This window comes from Panulirus ornatus, chromosome 43, assembly GCF_036320965.1.
Source record: "Panulirus ornatus isolate Po-2019 chromosome 43, ASM3632096v1, whole genome shotgun sequence".
Taxonomy (NCBI): Eukaryota; Metazoa; Arthropoda; class Malacostraca; order Decapoda; family Palinuridae; genus Panulirus; species Panulirus ornatus.
Genome location: NC_092266.1, coordinates 19,520,902 through 19,541,457, shown reverse-complemented (window position 1 = coordinate 19,541,457; position 20,556 = coordinate 19,520,902). Strand labels below are relative to the sequence as shown.

The 20,556-nt window shown below is 44.5% G+C and overlaps 1 protein-coding gene across 2 annotated transcripts in view; it reads right to left on the bottom strand.

Annotated features, from left to right (window-relative positions):
- Nucleotides 1–353: 353 nt before the first annotated feature.
- The window catches only part of LOC139762371 (uncharacterized), a 66,016-nt gene continuing 45,813 nt past the window's right edge, over nt 354–20,556 (bottom strand). For both annotated transcript variants that reach the window (XM_071687164.1, XM_071687163.1), the window contains 9 exons: nt 18,703–18,802; nt 15,558–15,730; nt 15,000–15,125; nt 13,532–13,737; nt 11,868–13,225; nt 11,545–11,661; nt 9,868–10,018; nt 9,512–9,648; nt 354–4,297 (listed from right to left, as the gene is read on the bottom strand). In XM_071687164.1, coding sequence (XP_071543265.1) covers nt 4,085–4,297; nt 9,512–9,648; nt 9,868–10,018; nt 11,545–11,661; nt 11,868–13,225; nt 13,532–13,737; nt 15,000–15,125; nt 15,558–15,730; nt 18,703–18,802 — 2,581 coding nt within the window. In that variant the 3' untranslated portion in view covers nt 354–4,084. The remainder of the gene's footprint in view (nt 4,298–9,511; nt 9,649–9,867; nt 10,019–11,544; nt 11,662–11,867; nt 13,226–13,531; nt 13,738–14,999; nt 15,126–15,557; nt 15,731–18,702; nt 18,803–20,556) is intronic.

Genomic DNA, 20,556 nt, shown 5'->3' with positions numbered 1-20,556 from the left:
ATCCTAAACATGGCCTTGTTTTACTTTTACCTGGTTCTGTTCCTTGTCTGTATGTATTTCTTGTTTCCACAAACCCTTAAGCCCAACTATCAATTTGCTTAGCAAACTCTACGTTATCTGGTTTACTTCCTCATACTTTAAAAAAAAAAATCAATATTTGAGCTATTTCAGTTACTTGGATGTGCTCATTTCCCATATGGTTTTTATATCAATAGCTTCTCTATCCCCTTGATGATTAACATGTAGTTTCCTTTACTTATCTACAGAATGACTATCTGACGCTGTTCAACCTATTTTCTCGCTTTTCATATGCCACATATTCCACATTTACAATACCGATATTTTGTTTCTTAGTTTCCCGAGAAATAAGCTTGAGCCAGAATCGACGAAAGACGAACGGCCTTATTTGCTTACGTCCATTTTTCAACTGTCGTGCATTAAGCTCGAAAACCAAATCCCCCTGTCCACAACTAGACCCCACAGACCTTTCTGTGGTTTCCCTTTTCCGCTCCGTATGTCCTACACCACTGACCGCACGTTACCCATCGAATACCAGATCGCTCCAGCGCACTTTATCTCATGCACGCCTGAATGTTTACGTCCAGACAACTCAAAAACTATTTCATCATTCCTCCTTTCTTGATATTCCCCTTCTTTTTTCTTCCACTCTGACATGTATATCCTCTTAGTAAGTCTCACTCACCCTGTACATATGTCCAAACCATTTCGATACACCATCTTTAGCTTCCTCAATCATATTCAGCATACTACTGCACCTCGCTCTTCTACTATCATTCCATATGAAATACATGCACCTTCTTCTGGTCTTACATTCAGGGACCACAACACACACGTGTATGACACCACTGGGACACGCACACCATCAAACATCTTTGAACTTACAGACAGTTCTTTCTTTCCACACACTCCTCAATGCACTCAAAACCTTTGCTCCTTTCTCCATTCATGCTCACACTCAAACCAACCTTGTCACTTCCCCCTGCTAAACCTCAACTTTACTTTTATTCACACTAACTCTCAACTTCCTCTTTTCACACTCAAATTCTGACACTAGATTGGGTATCTTTTTTTTTTTTTTGTAGAATCTACCATATGGGCCATGTCATATGCAAACACCTTATTCACATTCTAGGTACCCCGCCTCAAGTCATATCGAAGACCGCCAATCTCTCTGAGACATTCACATTTACCTTCCTCATTACTTCAACAACAAAATTCTTAAACAGCCTTGTTGACATCACACACCTCTAACATAGACCCATCTTCGTCTGTAGCAAATCACCCTCCTACTGGCCCTACTCCGAGAAAAAAAAAACTACTTTTTTTTTTAGTAGTTTTCTTCTCACAACATATATTCGCGTCACCTTCCACAAGACATTTCTAGCAACCCTATAATGACTTCTCCAGGTCCATGAATGCTACATGTATATCCCTCTTTTTCTCCAAGCATTTCTCGCACAAATCGTTCAAAGCAAACTGCTAGTCCACACACTGTACCATCCTAAAGCCACATTTTTCCTTCCCACTCTGTTTATGCTTCCCAACTTCTCAGTCACCACTCTCCAATAAAAATACCATACATAATCGAAACTTGTACCTCTTTAATTCGACCATTTAGGTTTGTATCCTATGTCTGTAAATAATGTTATACTATTTTTTTTCTCATGAGAACGTGATTGTATGAAATTTACTCCCAACATTTAGGTGTCATGGTCGTTTTAGAATTAATATGCTTCTACATGTCTACATAAACATACCTTTATACATTAAATAAATGTATCAAGCTAAAGAGCAGTAAATCGGAAACAACTCGACAAGTGACTGTGGTCATTTCATTATCTGCTACCAATGACAGAACTTCAAAAGCTTCAGCTGAAATACCTTTACTTTTGATTTATGAAATGGGTAAAAAATAGTACAAATTTTAATTTTAGTGGATCAGATAGCTCTGCTTATCAGATTGGTCACTACTATAATAACTTTCCTACAGGCTGACTACTAATCAAATCAGATTGTACCAGCAATCGGATTTTTCTTCGTTATAGAAAGACATACCATCAATTATCATAATTATGTGAAAGATGTATGGTACATCAAAAAAAAAAAATCTCAGAAATCTGGAAAATATGATTTAGTTAATTTTCTTTACGTATTTCTATTTTTCAGTTTACAAATATTGCTACATTTTGAATACCCTTAGTATGAGAAATTTATACTGGTGAAGTAACCTAGTCCAACGAACTGATCAACTGCAAGTAAGTTACAATGTTTGAAGGAATTTCTGAAAATACAGTCTGAAATCCTGAAGAAATGCCATGTCCAGGTTCTACGCATTTCGGATTTTTGATGGAATTTGTAACTCGTGGAAGATTTCATGGTGAACAACTGCAAATATTTGCAGGTCCTTTCAATGTATCGTGAAACCTTGAGAAACGGTAACAAGATGGATGATACAAGAATTCTCACCACTTACACGATGCTCTTAAGGAAAGAAACTCCACACTGTCTCATCAAAACAGCAGCATCTTTACAGCACAATATGTGTGCCTTAGAAGGCGCTAATCAACCGAGCGTTGTACACAGTGAGAGAAGTGAGTTGGCACTGGGGTCTCTTAAAAAGATTTTTCAGCATATGGAAGTTTTATCACCAAGGATGATGTATGAGGCAACTGTTCGTCGGCTCATCCCACTGTCTAAACCATTACCAGACGGACTCAGTACACAGATGATGAGTGCAACAATTACGTAATTGTTTCAGTCTTTCAGAAAACCATATTTTTTTGCTTGGGGTTAAGATTCAGGCTAGCGTTATCATATAAACATACCGCAAAGAAGGACCTTAGCATACGTGCTGATGAAACTCTGCTCGTCTATCTTACCATAATACCCTCATTTTACAATCGACATATGTTTTTGTTGTTCACATTTAACTTATGGTCTCTTCTAACCACAGCTGATTTTCAGCATTTGCAGTTGGAGACATAACCAAGAATGAATGAAACATTATGACAGTCCATTCTATTTAACAATTCTCTCTGTAGCATACGTCGAACAAAAATCACATAGTAATAATCCAAAGATTCCTCCTCACCAACAGCACCCAATCATCACCATGTAAGTTTTCTTTCCACCGTTAAATCAATCATACAATGGTTTGTGTCGGTATGCCTGAAATTGTGCTCTTTTCACAAACAGAATGCAAGAGATTGATCAAATAAGCAGTATGTGTACTATACTACGGTGTGTTTACATCTACCTAGTCAGATTTTACAAAGACCCCTGCCTACCCTAGGCTGTATCCGTAGAAAGACTAGATTTAATATATTTACTGGTTAAACTGTATCGGTTTCTTTTATCACCTGGTTATAGTATGTCTATTTCTGCCCAATGACTGGGGAATTCTATCACAGTAAAGTTATGACACTATTTTATCAAGGTGTGCTGTGTATGACATTACTTGACCATGGTAGTGTATATGACACTTCCAGACCACAGTCCTATGTGACACTACCAGACATAGTGTATCTGTCACTACCAGACTACGGTCCTTTATGTGACACTACTAGACCATGTTGTATATGACACGAGACGACGGTGGTGTACACGACACTAGTTGACCATGGTGTTGTATTATATCATACTACTAGACCATGGTGCTGTACGACACTATGTGACCTTGTTGCTGTATATGACACTACTAGAACATGCCGCAGTAAGTAACACTAGTTGACCATAGTCCTGTATTTAATCAGCGGTTTTCGTTTCACTGATGGAAACCGAAAACATCTCCACGTACTGTTCAGGATGTTAGACTCAGTTGACTGTAGGCGATCGTGCAGTGGAATAAGTCGCTCAGATACAATTTGAAATCTGAAAGTCCATCTTTGAAGCTTTATTTCAAAACTATTAAGGTCACACGAGAGTCAATACCAGTTTGTTTCCCTAATTCTACTATTTCACACTTGTCCTGCCTCATGATGACATATTCTTTTATTCTTTCTTTATAAGTGGTTCCCAAACAGCCTCATGATTCGGAATAATGAAGACCACTTCTCATGACGCTTCACTTTTTCCAGCCAAGGTTCCTCTTAACGTCCTCAAGGCACTGCTTGCCGTAGGATGGCTTGACCAGGTCGGTTACAGCATCACGCACCAAGTCGTGGAGCACAGAAGGCCAGGTGGAGCGGTGGATGTGCAGCCGCTGCAGGGATTCGTAAGTCCACACCATCAGCTGCCGTGTCTGCCGACCCGCGCATGCCAGGGCACTGCTCTCCTCCTGCCGGAATACCACACATTATCCTCCACACATGACTGTGGGGGTGCACCATACACATTACCCAGCAAACCTGACTAATGGGACTCACCACATACATTAGCGTCCACCCTGACAGTGGGATTATGTGAACGGACGTACACTCGCTTGACATTACCACACGCACGCAACAAGATGCGCAAATAAAAGGAAATAAAAAAAATATGACAAGCTGTTAACCAGTCACATCAACATACTGTGAACTAGCCAAACAACCGGACATAGTTAAAGAGCCACACCAACAGACATAGTTAACCAGTCACAGAAATACAGTTCGTTAACCAGCCACGCGACAAGACATACAGATAACAAGCCACAGTGTCGGACACAAATTGTATATCTGATACTGTGGCCACACCACAAAATATGCAGTTAACCAGACACACAGGTAACCAGCCACACCACAATACAGACATACAGTTAACCAGCCACACCACAAGCCGCACACATAAGGACAACTCATACGGTGTATATCTAATAAATTCACATATAAACAAAGGTTGATGACATTTTCATGTCCACAGAAAGGCAAGAATAATTCCACTCAGAATTTACAAAGAGGAGCTTGGGTGCGGTAGAGTTCGATAAATACGGATAAAGTTTTGTTTTTAAACATTTTTAAGATAATGAAAGTTAGTGTACTTTACATATATATATATATATATATATATATATATATATATATATATATATATTACATATTCTTTAGAAGCATTCAGAGGGAGATACGACGACCATAGACCATGAAACTTCATGCAAATTATACGACACAGTTTGGGTGCAGTTTGACCCCTTGAGCATGACGGTAAGTAGGATAAATGTGTGCACGTCCATATGATCCCTGGGTATGGCGGCCTGGCTTCTCATGCAGGCCATATTACCAAAGCTCATGTCGTCCTGCCCAACGATCTTACCGTCGTGCTCAAAAGATTAGTAACACTTTGTTTACTGTAGAATAACAAAAGCAGAGCAGAGTGAGGTAAAGTGCTGATGTATCAATTAGCACATATTTAAGTTCGAGGTTATAAGTTTAATTGTGATGTTTTAAAAACAGTAATTTTTAAAAAGTCTGTGCTGGAGATAATAATAATAATAAAAAATATCGAAAGCTGTCCTATCGATATGAAACCTCCCTGTAGCGGGTTTTCATTGACTGATATTTAGAAAGAAAGAAAGACAAAGTTAACAGGCAATAAAACAAGATTTATCGAATGTAGAAACGCTATCAGGACGACTAACTACATTCCAACCCCAGCTGTATGACAAGAACCTCGATGTCTGACAGGATGCGGGAACCAGCCGTAATCTTCAGTATATTACCGTGTACGGTAATCACATTACACGGTCCAGTAGCATGATTACATCGTCAGGACTGAGTAAAGATGGCGAGAACCAGAATATAATAAATGAGTCACCTGAGGGTGGGGGCAGGCAAATGAACGAAGAAACAGGTGAAGGGATTAAGGGCGGCCGCACGTGAACTGGGTCCACGAGGATGGAATGAGCAAATCGAATACAAGTGAGGTGGACAAGTGGGTGAGGCAGGTCCATGAACCGAGTTTGTGGTTGCAGAGGCTGCCATTCCCTTTAACACGGGCCAGACCAAACCAAGTCTTGAGGGGATTAATTCACAGAAACGGGGTGCCCAGCCCCGCAGGCTGGCAAAAGGCAGGGCCACGCAGGTCCCTCAAGCAGACTTGCTACCCTTCGCCTGCAATTACTGGGTGTAAATATAGTGGGTAATAAGTGAGCTGTGTGGAGTACTAATGGCCTGTGTCAGCAGGACGCAGGGAAAGACCCCCCCAATGAGGGGCCCTGGAGGGGAGGACTTCAACAAGTGCCCAGGAAGGGAGGACCTCACCGAGGGTCTAGAAGAGGATCTCACGGAGGACCCAGGAGGAGATTTTCCTACACAGGACCCAGGATGGGAGGATCCTACGCAGGAACCACGAGGGACGATCTCACAGAGGACCCAAGAGGGGAGGATCCCACAGAAGACCCAGGAGGGGAGGATGGTACAACTTTACAGAGGAAGTCTTCAACCACCAGAGCGCCTTCTGTTTGATGAAGGAATTTGAGGAGATACTGTTTTGCCGCATCTCTGCAGATGAGACGATTATTCTTGTTGAATATTGAAGTTGGAATTCACTGGATTGTCTTCACATCCACAAGATGGAATATATCTTTAGTGTCAACAGTCAGTTAACATTTAGGATAGATGAAGGTCTAATCAAAAGCTTCAAGGGGCCAATCTGCTCCTTATTTCTTGAAAGTATGATGGAACGACAAGAGAAGCAAGATGTCCAGCATCCTCACACTCTCTTCAGACAGAGATATCTTGAGGAAAGACCTGATTAGTCACTGCAGACGTAACCTTACAGACTTAGACAAACGGAATTAAGAAATCAAAGGAGGAACAGCACTGTCGGCCATTCTCATTCTCCAGGTAAAAAAAAAAAAAAAAAACGGATGAAAGTGCGCAACAGAAAACGTCTCTTCACTCCATATCTGTGAAAAACGTACACGAGGTGAGTTTATATCATTATCTTTACGAAGAGGAACTGCCATAAAGCATTCTGGGAAATCGAAACAGGTGATCTTGGGCGCTGTTGCTAGTGGTTCGTGTGTAGACGTGAATGAATCATCAAAATATAAGAGGGGAGGTTGCTATAATGCCTGAGTCATGTGACGCGAAGCAAAGAGTAAGGTCGGACAACGTGAATGACTTATGTGAAGAAAAGCAGTACTGCGTTCCCGTTTCGTTGATTGTAACAGCAGGAGAGTTAATGAACCAGAATGCTTTTGATTCCACTGTATTTGAGAGGGAAATGGAAGAAGAACCATTTCAGATATACCCCCGTATTGGGGTAAAGGACGATTTCCTTTGTAGATACCGAATATCTGCTAAAACGAAAAGGGACTGCGGCTCCTACACATCCTCAACTTGTGGGAAGCAGATGTTGTGATGTTCATTAGGTAAGGTTTTCCTTACAGTGGAGGACATGGTTATGCCCAACATGTTTATCTTATTGCACAGTCGAACTACATGTTTTGAAATAGAGCAATGGGCGAGGAGTAAGACTTACAAAGAGTTATAGGTAGAAAATGGCGTTTTAGCACTACTGAACTTAGCCGGTCTAACGCGTCTTCATTCTAAGATGTTGCAAAGGATCGAGTTAGGAAAGGGAATATGTTCAGCGTACGTAACAGAAATACGAATTAAGGAGAGTTTTGATGACTTTGGATATGTCTGACATAAGAAAGATGGTCTACTTCCTTAGGGGCGAGATGAACCAAGGAATGCTTCCAGGTAGAAGAGGAGGTTCGGGATTTTAGACACAGACGAAATGGATAGACAGGGATCGGATCTACACCAGAGACACACTCCTTTCGGACACGGAGAGGTATGCCACCTGGTCCATATGCTTTGTCCAACTGTAGCTGAGGGATAACTTGCGAGGAGAATATGTAGGAGAGGTCACAGGTTTAGTGGCAGGTGAGGGGAGGACTTCACGTGGAATCATGATGATGATGGAAACCCAGCGGATGATAACCGTGAACCAACAGATGATAGCGGTGATCCCAACAGATGATAACGGGAAACCAACAAATGCTGACTGTAAACTAGACTGCAACGCATATTGCTCTTCCTGCGGACTCCACAAGACCTACTGGAGACTATATAAGGAAAAGTATCAGGAGAAAAGAATAATTGAATCTCAAAGGATAAAATGTGAAAAGGCTATTGAAAAACATACCCTTAGGGTTTCACATTGGTGCGTGAGGCAGGGTTACGGGGAAATGATCAATAAATGGTGGGGGGGAACTCTATGTTCAATTTATGTTAGATTATTTTTTTCATAACTGCTCGCCTTTCGCACCATTGTGAGGTATCGTCAAGAAGAGACGAATGAGCTTTTCAGGAGAGAATCTTCTCTTGGTTCCTTCTTCTGTTATCGTTTTAGGAAAAGTGATGACACAGGAGGGGAGGATTCTTAATTGAGTGGGTTGTATTCTTCCTCCACGATCCGGATTGTCTGACAAGGCCACTCATTTAGGTAACTCGGGATTCAAGAAGGTTATATGCAGGTCTCAGGCTCTGTGGTGGAAGGGATACTACAGTCAATATAATCTCCAATTCCCAGATTGCTTTATGGTCTCTTAGCGTGAGTCATGTGCCAGGGTGAATGGTTCCCATGCTTCAAGCCACGACATTGTTCCCGAAGTCTTGCCTCAATGGTAACCAGATTAGTATGTCACAATTACGTCACATGTTCAGCACACCAGTTAAGGCGTACCTCGTATTTATAGGAAGCCTAAGGAGTGTATTTAAGAAAGCAATTTTATCAACATAAATGAGCCAGTACCCGGTAGCCGTAGGGCCAGCAGAGACCTGGGAACATATTTACCTTGCGGCGTTTCTGAAATGGGGTCAGAGAAATATTGTAACGAGTTGTATTATCTGCTTTTGGCTCTAAGATATTCACGAAGAAAATTGTAACACAATTTTTTTTCTCCAGCAAACCTACATTAAATATGACTGGGCATATATCCAAAGGCAAAGTATGTAACTCAGACTACACAAAGACTTTGTTAGACTTAAAAATTCAGTCTTGTTTTCCAGAGAACAATAATATAGACAAATGTATGGTTCTAATGCAAGGTATGAAGTTCCAATGAACTTTAGACGTTATAGGAACATTAAGTTATCACTTTCCTCTTTCTCACTCCAGCAATGTCAAAGGCCATACCACATGTGTGTCACAGCTCCCGCCTCACACTATCTGACTGTTGAAACTTCTCTTCTAAACCACCTGTCACCCAATGGTACAGGACACACCAACGTATGTCACTGTCAGGGCATATGTTCCCTACCAACAGTCTGTCATGGTCACAGTGTCACACCTTCCGTCTGTCATGGTCACAGTGTCACACCTTCCGTCTGTCATGGTCACAGTACCACACCCTCCGTCTGTCATGGTCACAGTACCACACCCTCCGTCTGTCTTGACCAGTCATGGCTGCTAGATTTCACCCGTGAGAGCACCTTCCTCCTAACCCTCCACTGATAATTTTAAGTTGGCCTTTCCATCCACATTTAGCGTCCTAAGCTTGCCTACTCCTTTCTCTTGTACATGTCTCAGTTCCCGAGCGTTCGACTCATGCGTCCAGAAGTACCTGTGTAAGCCTGACGGCGGGCCGGTACTGGAGGGCCTCCTTCCCAATCAGGTCTTGCAGGTGGGGCATGTTGAGGCGCGGCCCATCACCTTCCTCCTCGACGCCGCCGGTTTTGGAATCTTGCTGGCCCCCGCCACCTGCGGTGTTCAAAACATCACCTGAAATCTCTTCAGAATTATCTTTTCATTGCGAAAACACGAACTACAAGAGGCTAACATTACATCATCACTTCTCTCGACCAACTGAAGTCAACTTAAGTTTGCAAACGTCCTCAGTGTGAATCGAGTATTCTGGCATAATTCACGCAGGAACCTTAGATCACTACTGATCACGAGTTAAAGCAGATGTTGACTTACCAGGTGGAGTTGAGGAATCGTCCTGGTCGGTGGCGTGGTGATGGTGTGACGAGAGGAAGGCAGCCAGCTGATCCCGAGGGAGGCAGGTGAACGCGAGCTGACTCAGGGACGAGAACATGACCGCCGCTTCTGTCCGCTCCTCCTCACTCACCTACAGGTAAGCAGCCACGTAACTTACAGGCGTTCCAGTAATGCATCCTCGATGAAGTATGATAACTAAACTCTTTGGAAATATATAAATTCTTAGATTCCCAGCACCCAACTTAGCCTCAAAACCCACTCAGGTTTGCAGCATATAGCTTGGATCCAAACATCAAATCTTGAGTACTTTTATAGTTTATGCCCTGTCTATTGATACATTTACAGTTTATGTTACGAAATTTCTGTTATGTGTAATCGATGGGTCTACATCTTTTAGAAGCCCTCTGATATATATATATCATTTAGCTCGCAAATGAACATAAAGGGAGATATTCAATTTCAAAAAAATATTTCGTAACTACAGTGGGACGTAAATTGTAAAACATACAAAATCTTGTCCTCAGGATCCAATCTAGTGATCAGTGCTCCAAATGGCCTCTAATATGAATTTCTGTTTCTTCACCTGTGAACAGCCAAGCCCCCAAGACCGTTCCCACTAAGCTGGTCATAAGCATCAAGAGCCGTCCTACACACGCAGTCTGCATCCGTCATCTGGCCGGTTCTACATCATCAAGAATGGACCCGAGTTCGGTTCCTCAATAACCATACTAGCACTTGGCACCAACATGTCCAACAACACTCCTAATGGAGTACAACACCAAATTTCCACAGTATCTGGACACCAGCACTAAACTTAGCCCGCAGCTTAGTTCTTGGCACCCAGCATGGGCCCCAGCATAACTCCAGTCTAGGGATGTGAGGAGGGTCGTGCTATACAGATGGTACTGGATCGTAATGGGACTAGACAACCTTACAGATCAATGGAAGATCAACTATATGATAGCCCAGCTACGTACACTGTTCCTTATAAGCATGTCTGTCATGTGAGAGATCATAGACGTTAGTGACAGCAGCTCCTCAAGATCCTCCTGACCTCGGTGCTGTGGATTACAGCTGTTGTAAATACGAACTACCAGACGGTGGCCGACATGACCCCCAGATCATAATAGCTCATGGCAGGTGTGCGACAGTTTATAAGGCAAGGACCAATATCGTGTTCCATCTGATCACAAGAAGAAATCGGTACCCTGTGGAGCATGATACAGAAGCTTCCCCATCAGCTCGCATAATAACATGAAGATACTGCAGCACAGGAGTTACCTACATACGTGATAATGCTGTGTACTTGTCAGGTCTGCCTGATTTCACACATTTATGTCAAGTTGACACAATTCAGGAACATACTAATCAGAGGGATGGTAGAGTGATGACAGCTCTGCATAACGTAGCACAGCAGACCATGATGTTCAACACAAGTTACGTGAACAATGACGGGAGATCAAACAGGAAGACTCTGCCATGAGGGCAGTGCCTCGTTACCACCTGAGAGTAATATAGAATGCTCAGTATTATTGCAATCTATTCGTGAGAAATCGCATTATCTACGTGACATCTTTCCTGGTGAACCCGCAAGTTATCTGGCAAAAGCCAATGAATAACTCTCAAAATTTGCCTGTAATGTAGAAGATGACTGACCTCGACGCCGTCGATGACCCGAAGACCCCAGTGAGACAACCTGAAGATGGCGTAAAGTCTCCAGTACGACGTCTGAGTGAGGGGGTTGCCCTCACGCCCCACTGCCAGGGACGTCACCTGCACATGTTAAACAATGTCGATAAGTTTGGTAGGAAAAAAAAAAAGCAATTTGGATAGAAAACACAATATTTCTAATGATACAGTTGATATTTACGCAAGGCGATGATGTAATCAATGAAATAGTAATTTATCTAACGACATTAATAAAAATGGTCAAACAGTAAGCACAGTATTAGCTTCTAAATGAGCGATGGCATTCTTACCTGGTGAAGCTCTGCCAGAGCGTTGAGTTGACTGCATTTGGCCAGATGAGTTTCCACGAATACAAAGTTCTCTAATCGAGGGAACTTTACCCGTAGTTTTGGGAAGATATCGACAATGTCCTCAAAGTTCATGTACTGGAAGCGCGCCGTGGTAGCCGCCGAAGCCAAAGACTTGTCCCAAGAGATCTCAGTACAGCGTAGGGCTCCCTGCCCGTATAGGCTCAGTCGCTCTCCCTCCAACTCGGCTAGAAAGTTTGGTCCCTGCTCGCGAAGGATTCCTGAGGTATTCTGATTTACGGCCGGGACTGACTTCTCTACCTTCTCACACGCAGGTCGTTCAGGGTCTTTGGGTCTCGCGAGCGGAACCCTCAGGTCAGCTAAGTTCTGGTGGGTGCGGGAGGAAGTGAGCTGTGAGTTGGTCTCGACGGAGCTGGTGGGCGTCGCGGCGGTATTAGTCGTAGTGGCAGTGTTGGCAGACTCTGCGTCTGAGCTCGAGTCGATTTCAGAAGGCTCGGAGACAGCATTTCTGGGAGAGACTGGCGTCTCCGGCGCCTGAATAGGAAGACTAAGGTTGGATCTGACCCGTGTGATGGCCGCAGTCACCACTTTGTCAGGAAGATGACCTGTGCTCTTTAACGGCTCTGTTTTCTTCAGCAGTTCAGATGCTTTCGTATTGGTGCGTTTTGCGTTCTCGTTGGCCATGATTCGTGGCCTGGCCCTGTCTGTGACGGCAGTGTGGGCACTTCCGAGTCTGGTCCCTCCTCGTCGAACCACAGGTACACTTCGTACCGGCAATGTGGCCCGTGAGGCCATGTCCAGGCTGATCTTCTGATTCGCCTTACCCACCCCATCCGACGCCCCGCGCTCTGGAGCACGAACTGACTTGGGCCTTAGCGGCCGTTCACTCTCAAAGGAATTTTTTCTTCTAAATACTCTCATGTCTGTATATGATTTACTCCGTGGTAAATTATTCTTATCTAAATTTCTAGGACTGTTAACTTTGAACTGTTCTATCGTTTGTATTGAATTATCATCAGCTTTCACTGTAACGTTTTCCTGTAAAGACTGAACATCGGTCGAGTTTCGTCTCCGGTCAGTCGTTCTGTTGACTAAACTAACATCAGACACTCCACTAGATGTGACTGAGGACACAAGGGAGGCTCGATCGTCCTCCTGCTGCCCCTCTTGAGCCTGCGCATCCTCGACTTTTCCCTCTTTCCCATCTTCCTTAGTCACCTTCACTTCCAACTCCTCCACCTCTTCGCCTTCTTCCCCAACGTCAGATATGGTGTCACCACAGAAACCGCTGGACATCTCAGTGGCCTCACTGTCCTTGGAGGGAGGATGGTCGCTGGTACCTGAGGGAGGTAGTGGGTTTAATGGGTCTCATGCCTTCTGTGTCGCCATTAAAGGCGTCTGGTTCATCTAATATCAACCATATTCTTATACACAAAAAATATACCTATTTCGAAGCAATCTATCAATTTATATAATTTACTTTTCTAATATTAGAGAATTTGTTATCATACTAGACATAATTAGTGGTCAAACTGCAATAAGAGATCATGCTTAGGACGATAAGTGATGGAAAAGTCAACTGTGGAAACCAAGTCCTTGCCAGTCTGATGTTTGCACTTAAAACTTGATGAGAATTAGCAACTCACTGTTGGAACTCTCGCTGAACTTCCTGACAAGCTTCCTGTGATCCTTCTTCAGTACCTGCCAGTGTTTCATGGCGTTGGTGATGGCCGAGTTGCGCTTCTCCTCGTCGCTGATGCGAGTCGCCTGGGCCCGTTCCTTCTCCCTCGCCTTCTGCAGATGCTTCTCCGACTGCCGCCTCGTCTCCATGGTCAACTCCTGGTCGTCCAGCCTACCGCCATCACGAGGACACACCTCATCAGTCACGACCCACGCACCATAACCTCTAGAGCCCTGTTATCTCATGGGTCACAGCTCACAGACTCCAGAGTAGCACAAGTGCACACCTCATACGTCACACGTCACATGCTGCACACAACGTCTAGTCTGCCAGGCAACTTCTCCCCAATGACATCTCACACTTCACTCCATGAGGTACAGGTTATACCCCTCACTCTTTCACTCTATCTCATATAAACTATTACTTTAAGAGTAGAGGATTTCACAACCTGAGTGACGAAAATGTCAATATGGAGAAAATAGTTTAATGAGCTGCTTTATAGTAAATTCGATTGTTAGCCCGAATACGTACGTTAAGAAGCTTCCTTTACCCTTCCAAAGCCCACACCAGATAACTCTCCATCCTCACAACACCTGCAGGAAGGTACACATCCCGGCACATGCACCTCACCTTCATAATCAACACAACCAACACAATTATCTTAAGATACTTAATTCTTAGTCTTCAAACAGGTGCACTATTGATCACTGGTCAAGCTTGCGGGTGGGAACTTAAAAGTGTGCGGGCGCGCGGACTCGTGTGTTTATGTTGGTCATCAGTCATCTGCCCCGCCACCCTACCTCTCCCTCACCAACCCACGCATCACACTGTCCCCTCCCTCGCCGCCTCTACTATCTGGCTACAGAGACTCAGTGTGACATCTGATTCCCATCTACGTCTTTGACAACCATCTTAAGACACCTTCCACCTTTCGTACCCATCCTTCTAATTACACCCGGACTTCCCTAGCCTCTCTCTGCAGCTGGGTCGGCTCCCGTATCCCCAGTTACTCACCTTCTCCCGTGGCCGCTCAGCCCACCCTAGCTAGCCAGACCTGTCCTCCCGTAATCAACTCGTCTCAAGGTTTTGCTCAAACCTTTCCCCGTGATCCATCTTCACTGGGGTGTCTACCTTGCCTGGTGTTTAATGTTGTGATATCCTGCACCCACGTTACTTACTACCTTTAGGGCCTCTTCCCAGCTTGATCTATGAGGCACACACCCCTACATCGCCCTTCCTTCACTCCTCCCAGATGTTTTTTCATCACAGATCATCCACTCCCCTCCCTCTTCCACTGGCTCTCACTTCCTGTTCCATCCTTGCCATCAAACTGGTTACGTGGATACCGCGCGTCCTGGCCAGGCAGGGTACAGGTACCACCCTGCCCGCCAGCTTAGTGGGGTGTCTCAACCCTTTCCCCATCCCAGGCGTACCTCTTGAGGCGGTAGAACCTGGTGACGGTCTGGTGGAAGTAGTGGGGCTGGCGGCTGATGGGGTTCTCCTCGAGCGACAGCTCCCGCAGCTTGAGGCAGTTCTGCAGGCAGGCCACGTCCTCGTACCTGCGGTCATACATGCACCTCAGCCACTGTTCCCCACACCTAACACTAAATTTTATGGCATGAAATTCGTATCTATGGCGCATAACTCATTGCAATGGGTAAATTTTTCAAGATCATGACACGAAACTTGAGGATTCTAGTACAAACTTCAGTATGGCATGAAAATGTGATTCAGCCGTAGAACTTGAAGATCCTGGCACAAAATTAATGAATGCGCCAAAAAATATAATAATGACATACTCATGCCCTCATTTGAAGGGAAAGTAACATATTTTGAACAGCAACATAAACACTGAATTCAGTGTATCATGCACAAAACCTGTTAAATATTAAATAAAAATAATTCCGTGGATAATCTTCGTCTAAAATCATGAATCATTCCAAACCAATATTTATTTCCCGTATGAGAACGGCTTCAGCCCGGGAGCACACCTGTATATCTCATTGTAGCCCATGAAGACTTTCTCGAGGCGAGGCAGGTAGTGGAGGTCGGCCACGGTGCGGATCAGGTTCCTCCGCAGGTTCAGCTCCACCAGGCAGTCCAGGCCCCGCAGGCCCGTCACGTGACGCAGCATGTTGCCCGCCAGGTTCAGCAGCCGCAGCTCCTACAAAAAGGAGGGTCAACTCGGGTCACCAGGAGGCAAGGAAGAATGTTCACAGTGGGGTCAGGGAACAGTTTAGGTGAGGCCAAGGCACTGGGAAGGAATGGGTTCCTCCTGCCAACTTATCTTAATTCCAGGGACACAGTAAGGATCACACTGTACATGAGTACTTACTCTAAAGTAGAAAACGGTGTATAGGTGACCTGTGATACAATAAAAAAAAAAAAAAAACGGTATAAGGGGTACTTATTATGCAAAAGAAACAAGCGCCAGGGCTACTTGTACAAAATTAAACGTGGTCTGGGCTACTTACTAATACAAAACAAAGCAAAGTAGAATGTATGAGAGACATTACAAATACCAGCCGCTGTTCACGATGTTCGAACGTCTTCGCGAAACCAACGTGAATAATATTATCCGAAAAATTTCCTATCGTAAGGCGAGAACAACACAAAAACACGGAAGCGTTCATCATCATCATCACGTCGTATGTAAAGTACACTTACTGAAGGCCTGGCTCCGAAGACGACTTCTCTTCTCTGTACACTTGGACGTAAACATTGAGCGAACGGGATTCGTTTAGAGAGTTGGCAACACTACAGCAGGTGGAAGACGACCTGGTTCTGTGGTGTGTCTCCACTATGTGGGGCGGTAGGTACCGCCACCTGGGAGAGAAGTGGTCATCCCCAATCATCACCACTCATGTGAAGACACTGACGCAAGTCACGATTACCTTATGATGCACACCATTGCCTTCCCCTCACTCGCCGCTCCCGCTCTCCTCACCACTGTTGTGGACGTGGCCTGACGATCACATACATGCATGCACACTCTGAGCTGGACACAAGCATTACCTGCGCCTTACAAAGACAATAACTTATCCACGTAGTAATTTCCTCACACGCCCCGGCTCTGACGGGCCAAACCTGCACTTCCTGACACCAACCAGCCCCGCACTTGTGTGATCTCTTGGTAGTATAAACAATTTTTTTTTCAGAGTTCAAACGCACCATTAAAACACTGTGGCTCCGAAGTGCACGCGAATGGATCGCTGACCTTAGCCACATTTCTTTCCCTTCAATTTCAGTTGCTGTAATCAACTTTATCATGCTCATATCACCATATGTGATCATATATACATTTAATAACGTGCTGGAGTACTGTAACTATCTAAAGTCGTCTCTAAGTGTAATAAAATGAATGCCGTAAGAGAAGCCGCTATCGTAGATTCATACCATAAAGATATCATACATTTTGCTATGCAATAATACAAGTTTATGTTGCTTTGATAAACTTCACGGTGGTTAACAAAATACGTCTGCACATCCTCCGTCTGGCAAACTGTGTTGGATGTTTACAAAAGAACAGTGGCGCGAACGAAGGCGGACAGAGAGAGGATTTATGGCCGTCATATATACGGGTTGTGAAGACTGTCCGAGTGGCAGGAGGGGCAGTGACCATAACAGTGTCTGGCTTTACCTCGCTTACCACGACGGTGTGACCTCACAGTACGACCCTTGGTTAGGATAGGGTGACCTTTGACTTGACCCTTATGCCCGGGTCAAAGGCCAGGATACCATGGTCAGATGTACTGTCGACGTCAAAGATCGTATTGTGCTGATCACGAGATACGATGATAGAAACATCGTTCACATTACGGAAGATGCAATCAGGTAAATACAGCTCCAGCCATCCACCTCTCGTGGCCCTCAATTTCCCAGAACCCTCAACCCCAGCCCCGCAGGCTGGCAAAGAGCAAGAAAAATTAGTATTAAATTCCAATTAAATTTCAGGTGGTGTTGTTAGCGTGAGTCAGTGCGCGTGAGGCTGGAGGGTGAGAAGGGAGCGTGTGTGAGGTGAATGTGGAGGGGGAGTCAACAACATGCTATACCATTACTCACAATCACACAACCATAATTAAACGAGAATTACCATGATGGTAAGGCAGCCATGACATATGATAGCCAGGATGCTCCAACACAGATCATATCTTGGCATGAGTACGTAAGCAAGACAGCCACACACACACACACACACACACGCGCGCGCGCGCGCGCGCGCTAGTTAAGGTGTAAGGCAGTAAAATAAGCTTGAGGTTCAACCGTCTGCTGCGCATGCGCCAAACAGCAAAACACCGACGGTCAGCCACTGTTGCCTCAGCTCTAGATCAACCTTAATGCTCCATCTCTCCGTCAGCTTCAGTGTACCATCTCTAGGTCAACACCTACTGTCCAGTCACATTTGTTACGATCAAAGAAACGCGCAAAGGTGGATAACTTGTGGTTGTCAGACGCCTTACAAGAAGGCAAGAGAAAACTGCACAAGTACAAACATGACCACATAGCCCGAGGATTCACACCACTGTATTTAAGGTTGCTCAATCCTGGAGGACACTGTCAAGATTCAACTCGATTACACGCGTGAATGTGTGCCCTCAGGACATAAATTCAGAGCAGCAAATGGAGGTTACTTACCTTGACACAGCGTTAACATTCAGGGAAGATATACAGCGATGCAATGAAACTATTGTTATTCACTAACTACAAGCTAAATGAATGATACTTCAGAGTTATACAATTCCAGGAAAAGTGATAATAACAATACATCAAAGAATCTGCCTCTGTCCTGACGCAGGATGTTTCTCGTTTATTATTTATCAATGGGTTGGTGGAGCTGTAAGAGGGAAAGGAGTGGGGCAAGAGGAGAGTTAATTCAAGGTACGAATGACTCCGTCATAACTTGATATGCAAAAAAAGAAAAAAAAAGTTTTTGCAGGTTCCTCGAAACAGCAATAGCGTAAGAAGTAAACCTCAGCGTATGGTAGAACCTAAGATCTCAGCAAGTAGACCGACGCACATAAGGTAATAAAGATTGATCGTTATTTTATCTCCAGGTGACAGAGAATCCTGCACTCGGACCTTAAGGTCAGGATAGATGGTTCACCTGAAGGTGCGCCAGACGGATGGATGACTTACCTTGAGATGTGCCAGACCCTGCAGATGGTGCAGCTGGTTACCGTGAAGGTCCAGGACCTCCAACTTACTCAGGAGTTCCAGACCATCGAGGCGGGACAACCTGTGACAGAAGGGAACACCTTCACCACGTCATACACATGACAACCAACACTTTGAGTTACACCAAGTCATAGGCAGATGAGGCTCAACTATTACAGATATCTTCCCTATTGCTCAGTTCTCTGGGGTCCACTCACTCCCTGTAGCCCATCAGAATGTTAATGTTAACTTCGTCCCACCAGCAGGTACATGATGGGACAAAACAAAGCTCGACACAACGTATTCTATTACTAAACAGTCCATGCTGACTGGTTCAAGTATACAAGACGGTTATGAATACCTCCACTTACTCTTCAACTTAACATCCTCTTTATGTCTTTTGCCAATGAAGACTATACGAACAGTCTCATTTTCATTCCTAACAGACATATCATAGAAAAAACAAAAGGAATTTCTTCAGTGTAAGGTTTTACTTTGGAACTACATACACTGAAGTACACCTCTATCCTTTATCAACCTCATGTTCTCATAATGACACCATCGTGGTTTTCTTGTACTCCCTTCCATCAGACCGTCATTTGTTTCAAGATTCTGGAAATGGTGAATACCTAATACCTTGCCGGATAAATGTTTCTTCTTCCACACAAGAAGCCATCAGGTTGAGCAACGATCACACTGACACCTGTGTTACCTCGTATGATCATCCACTTACACATACATACATCAGGTCACATCTAAAGAGTAAGTTTGCTGTGATTTTTCTCGACTCGTGAACACATAAATATGTAAGGGAGAGGAGAACCCTGCCCTGGCTCCTGCGTGACACGGGATAATTACGACCATAACCGTAAAAAAAATAAGTCTGCCTGAGTTATCACAGCCATTGTTTATTACAGTAGGATGGGCCTGAGGTAGGAGGCCGCAACACTGGGTTGTGTACTGCTAGAGACGAATGTATTATGGGCACGCAACCCCCCCCCCCCCCCATGCGGCTACCTTCTTTCCCCATCCTAAACTTAACCCCCCCCCCCTCAGGGGCACGTGATCCTCCCACCTCAACGTATCTTCTATCCGCCAGTTCCGTAAACACACCCCCGTGTTGACATCGCCATGGAAAGGTCTGTGGGCCGCCTGGCTGTAGATAGGGAGCAGCAGCTTCGGTACATTGCACATAACAGCTCGACAATGGACCAGGTCATAGATATGGGGAAAGGCATGAGAAGGTAGAGTTCCAAAGCTTCGATGTGTAGGGGAAAGAAGCAGTTATCAAAACGGCCCACCCTTATTGCGATGGCTACACAGTAATCATGTGACCCAGAACCTTGCCGAGTATTGCGTGGTCTAGCCAGTGGTAGGGGCACACAAGCAGCCAGCCAGCTCTCGGGAGCAAAAAATCAAAGTAATACCTACAGAAGAGGGAAAGTGAACCAACGTTGCGGCGTAAGGCTGGAGTGAAAAAGATTTTGTGTGATCGGGGCCTGAACATGCAGGAGGGTGAAAGGAGGGCAAGGAATAAAGTGAACTGGAGCGATGTGGTATACCGGGGTTGACGTGCTGTCAGTGGATTGAATCAGGGCATGTGAAGCGTCTGGGGTTAACCATGGAAAGCTGTGTAGGTATGTATATTTGCGTGTGTGGACGTGTGTATGTGCATGTGTGTGGGGGTGGGTTGGGCCATTTCTTTCGTCTGTTTCCTTGCGCTACCTCGCAAACGCGGGAGACAGCGACAAAGCAAAATATATATATATATATATATATATATATATATATATATATATGTGTGTGTGTGTGTGTGTGTGTGTGTGTGTGTGTGTG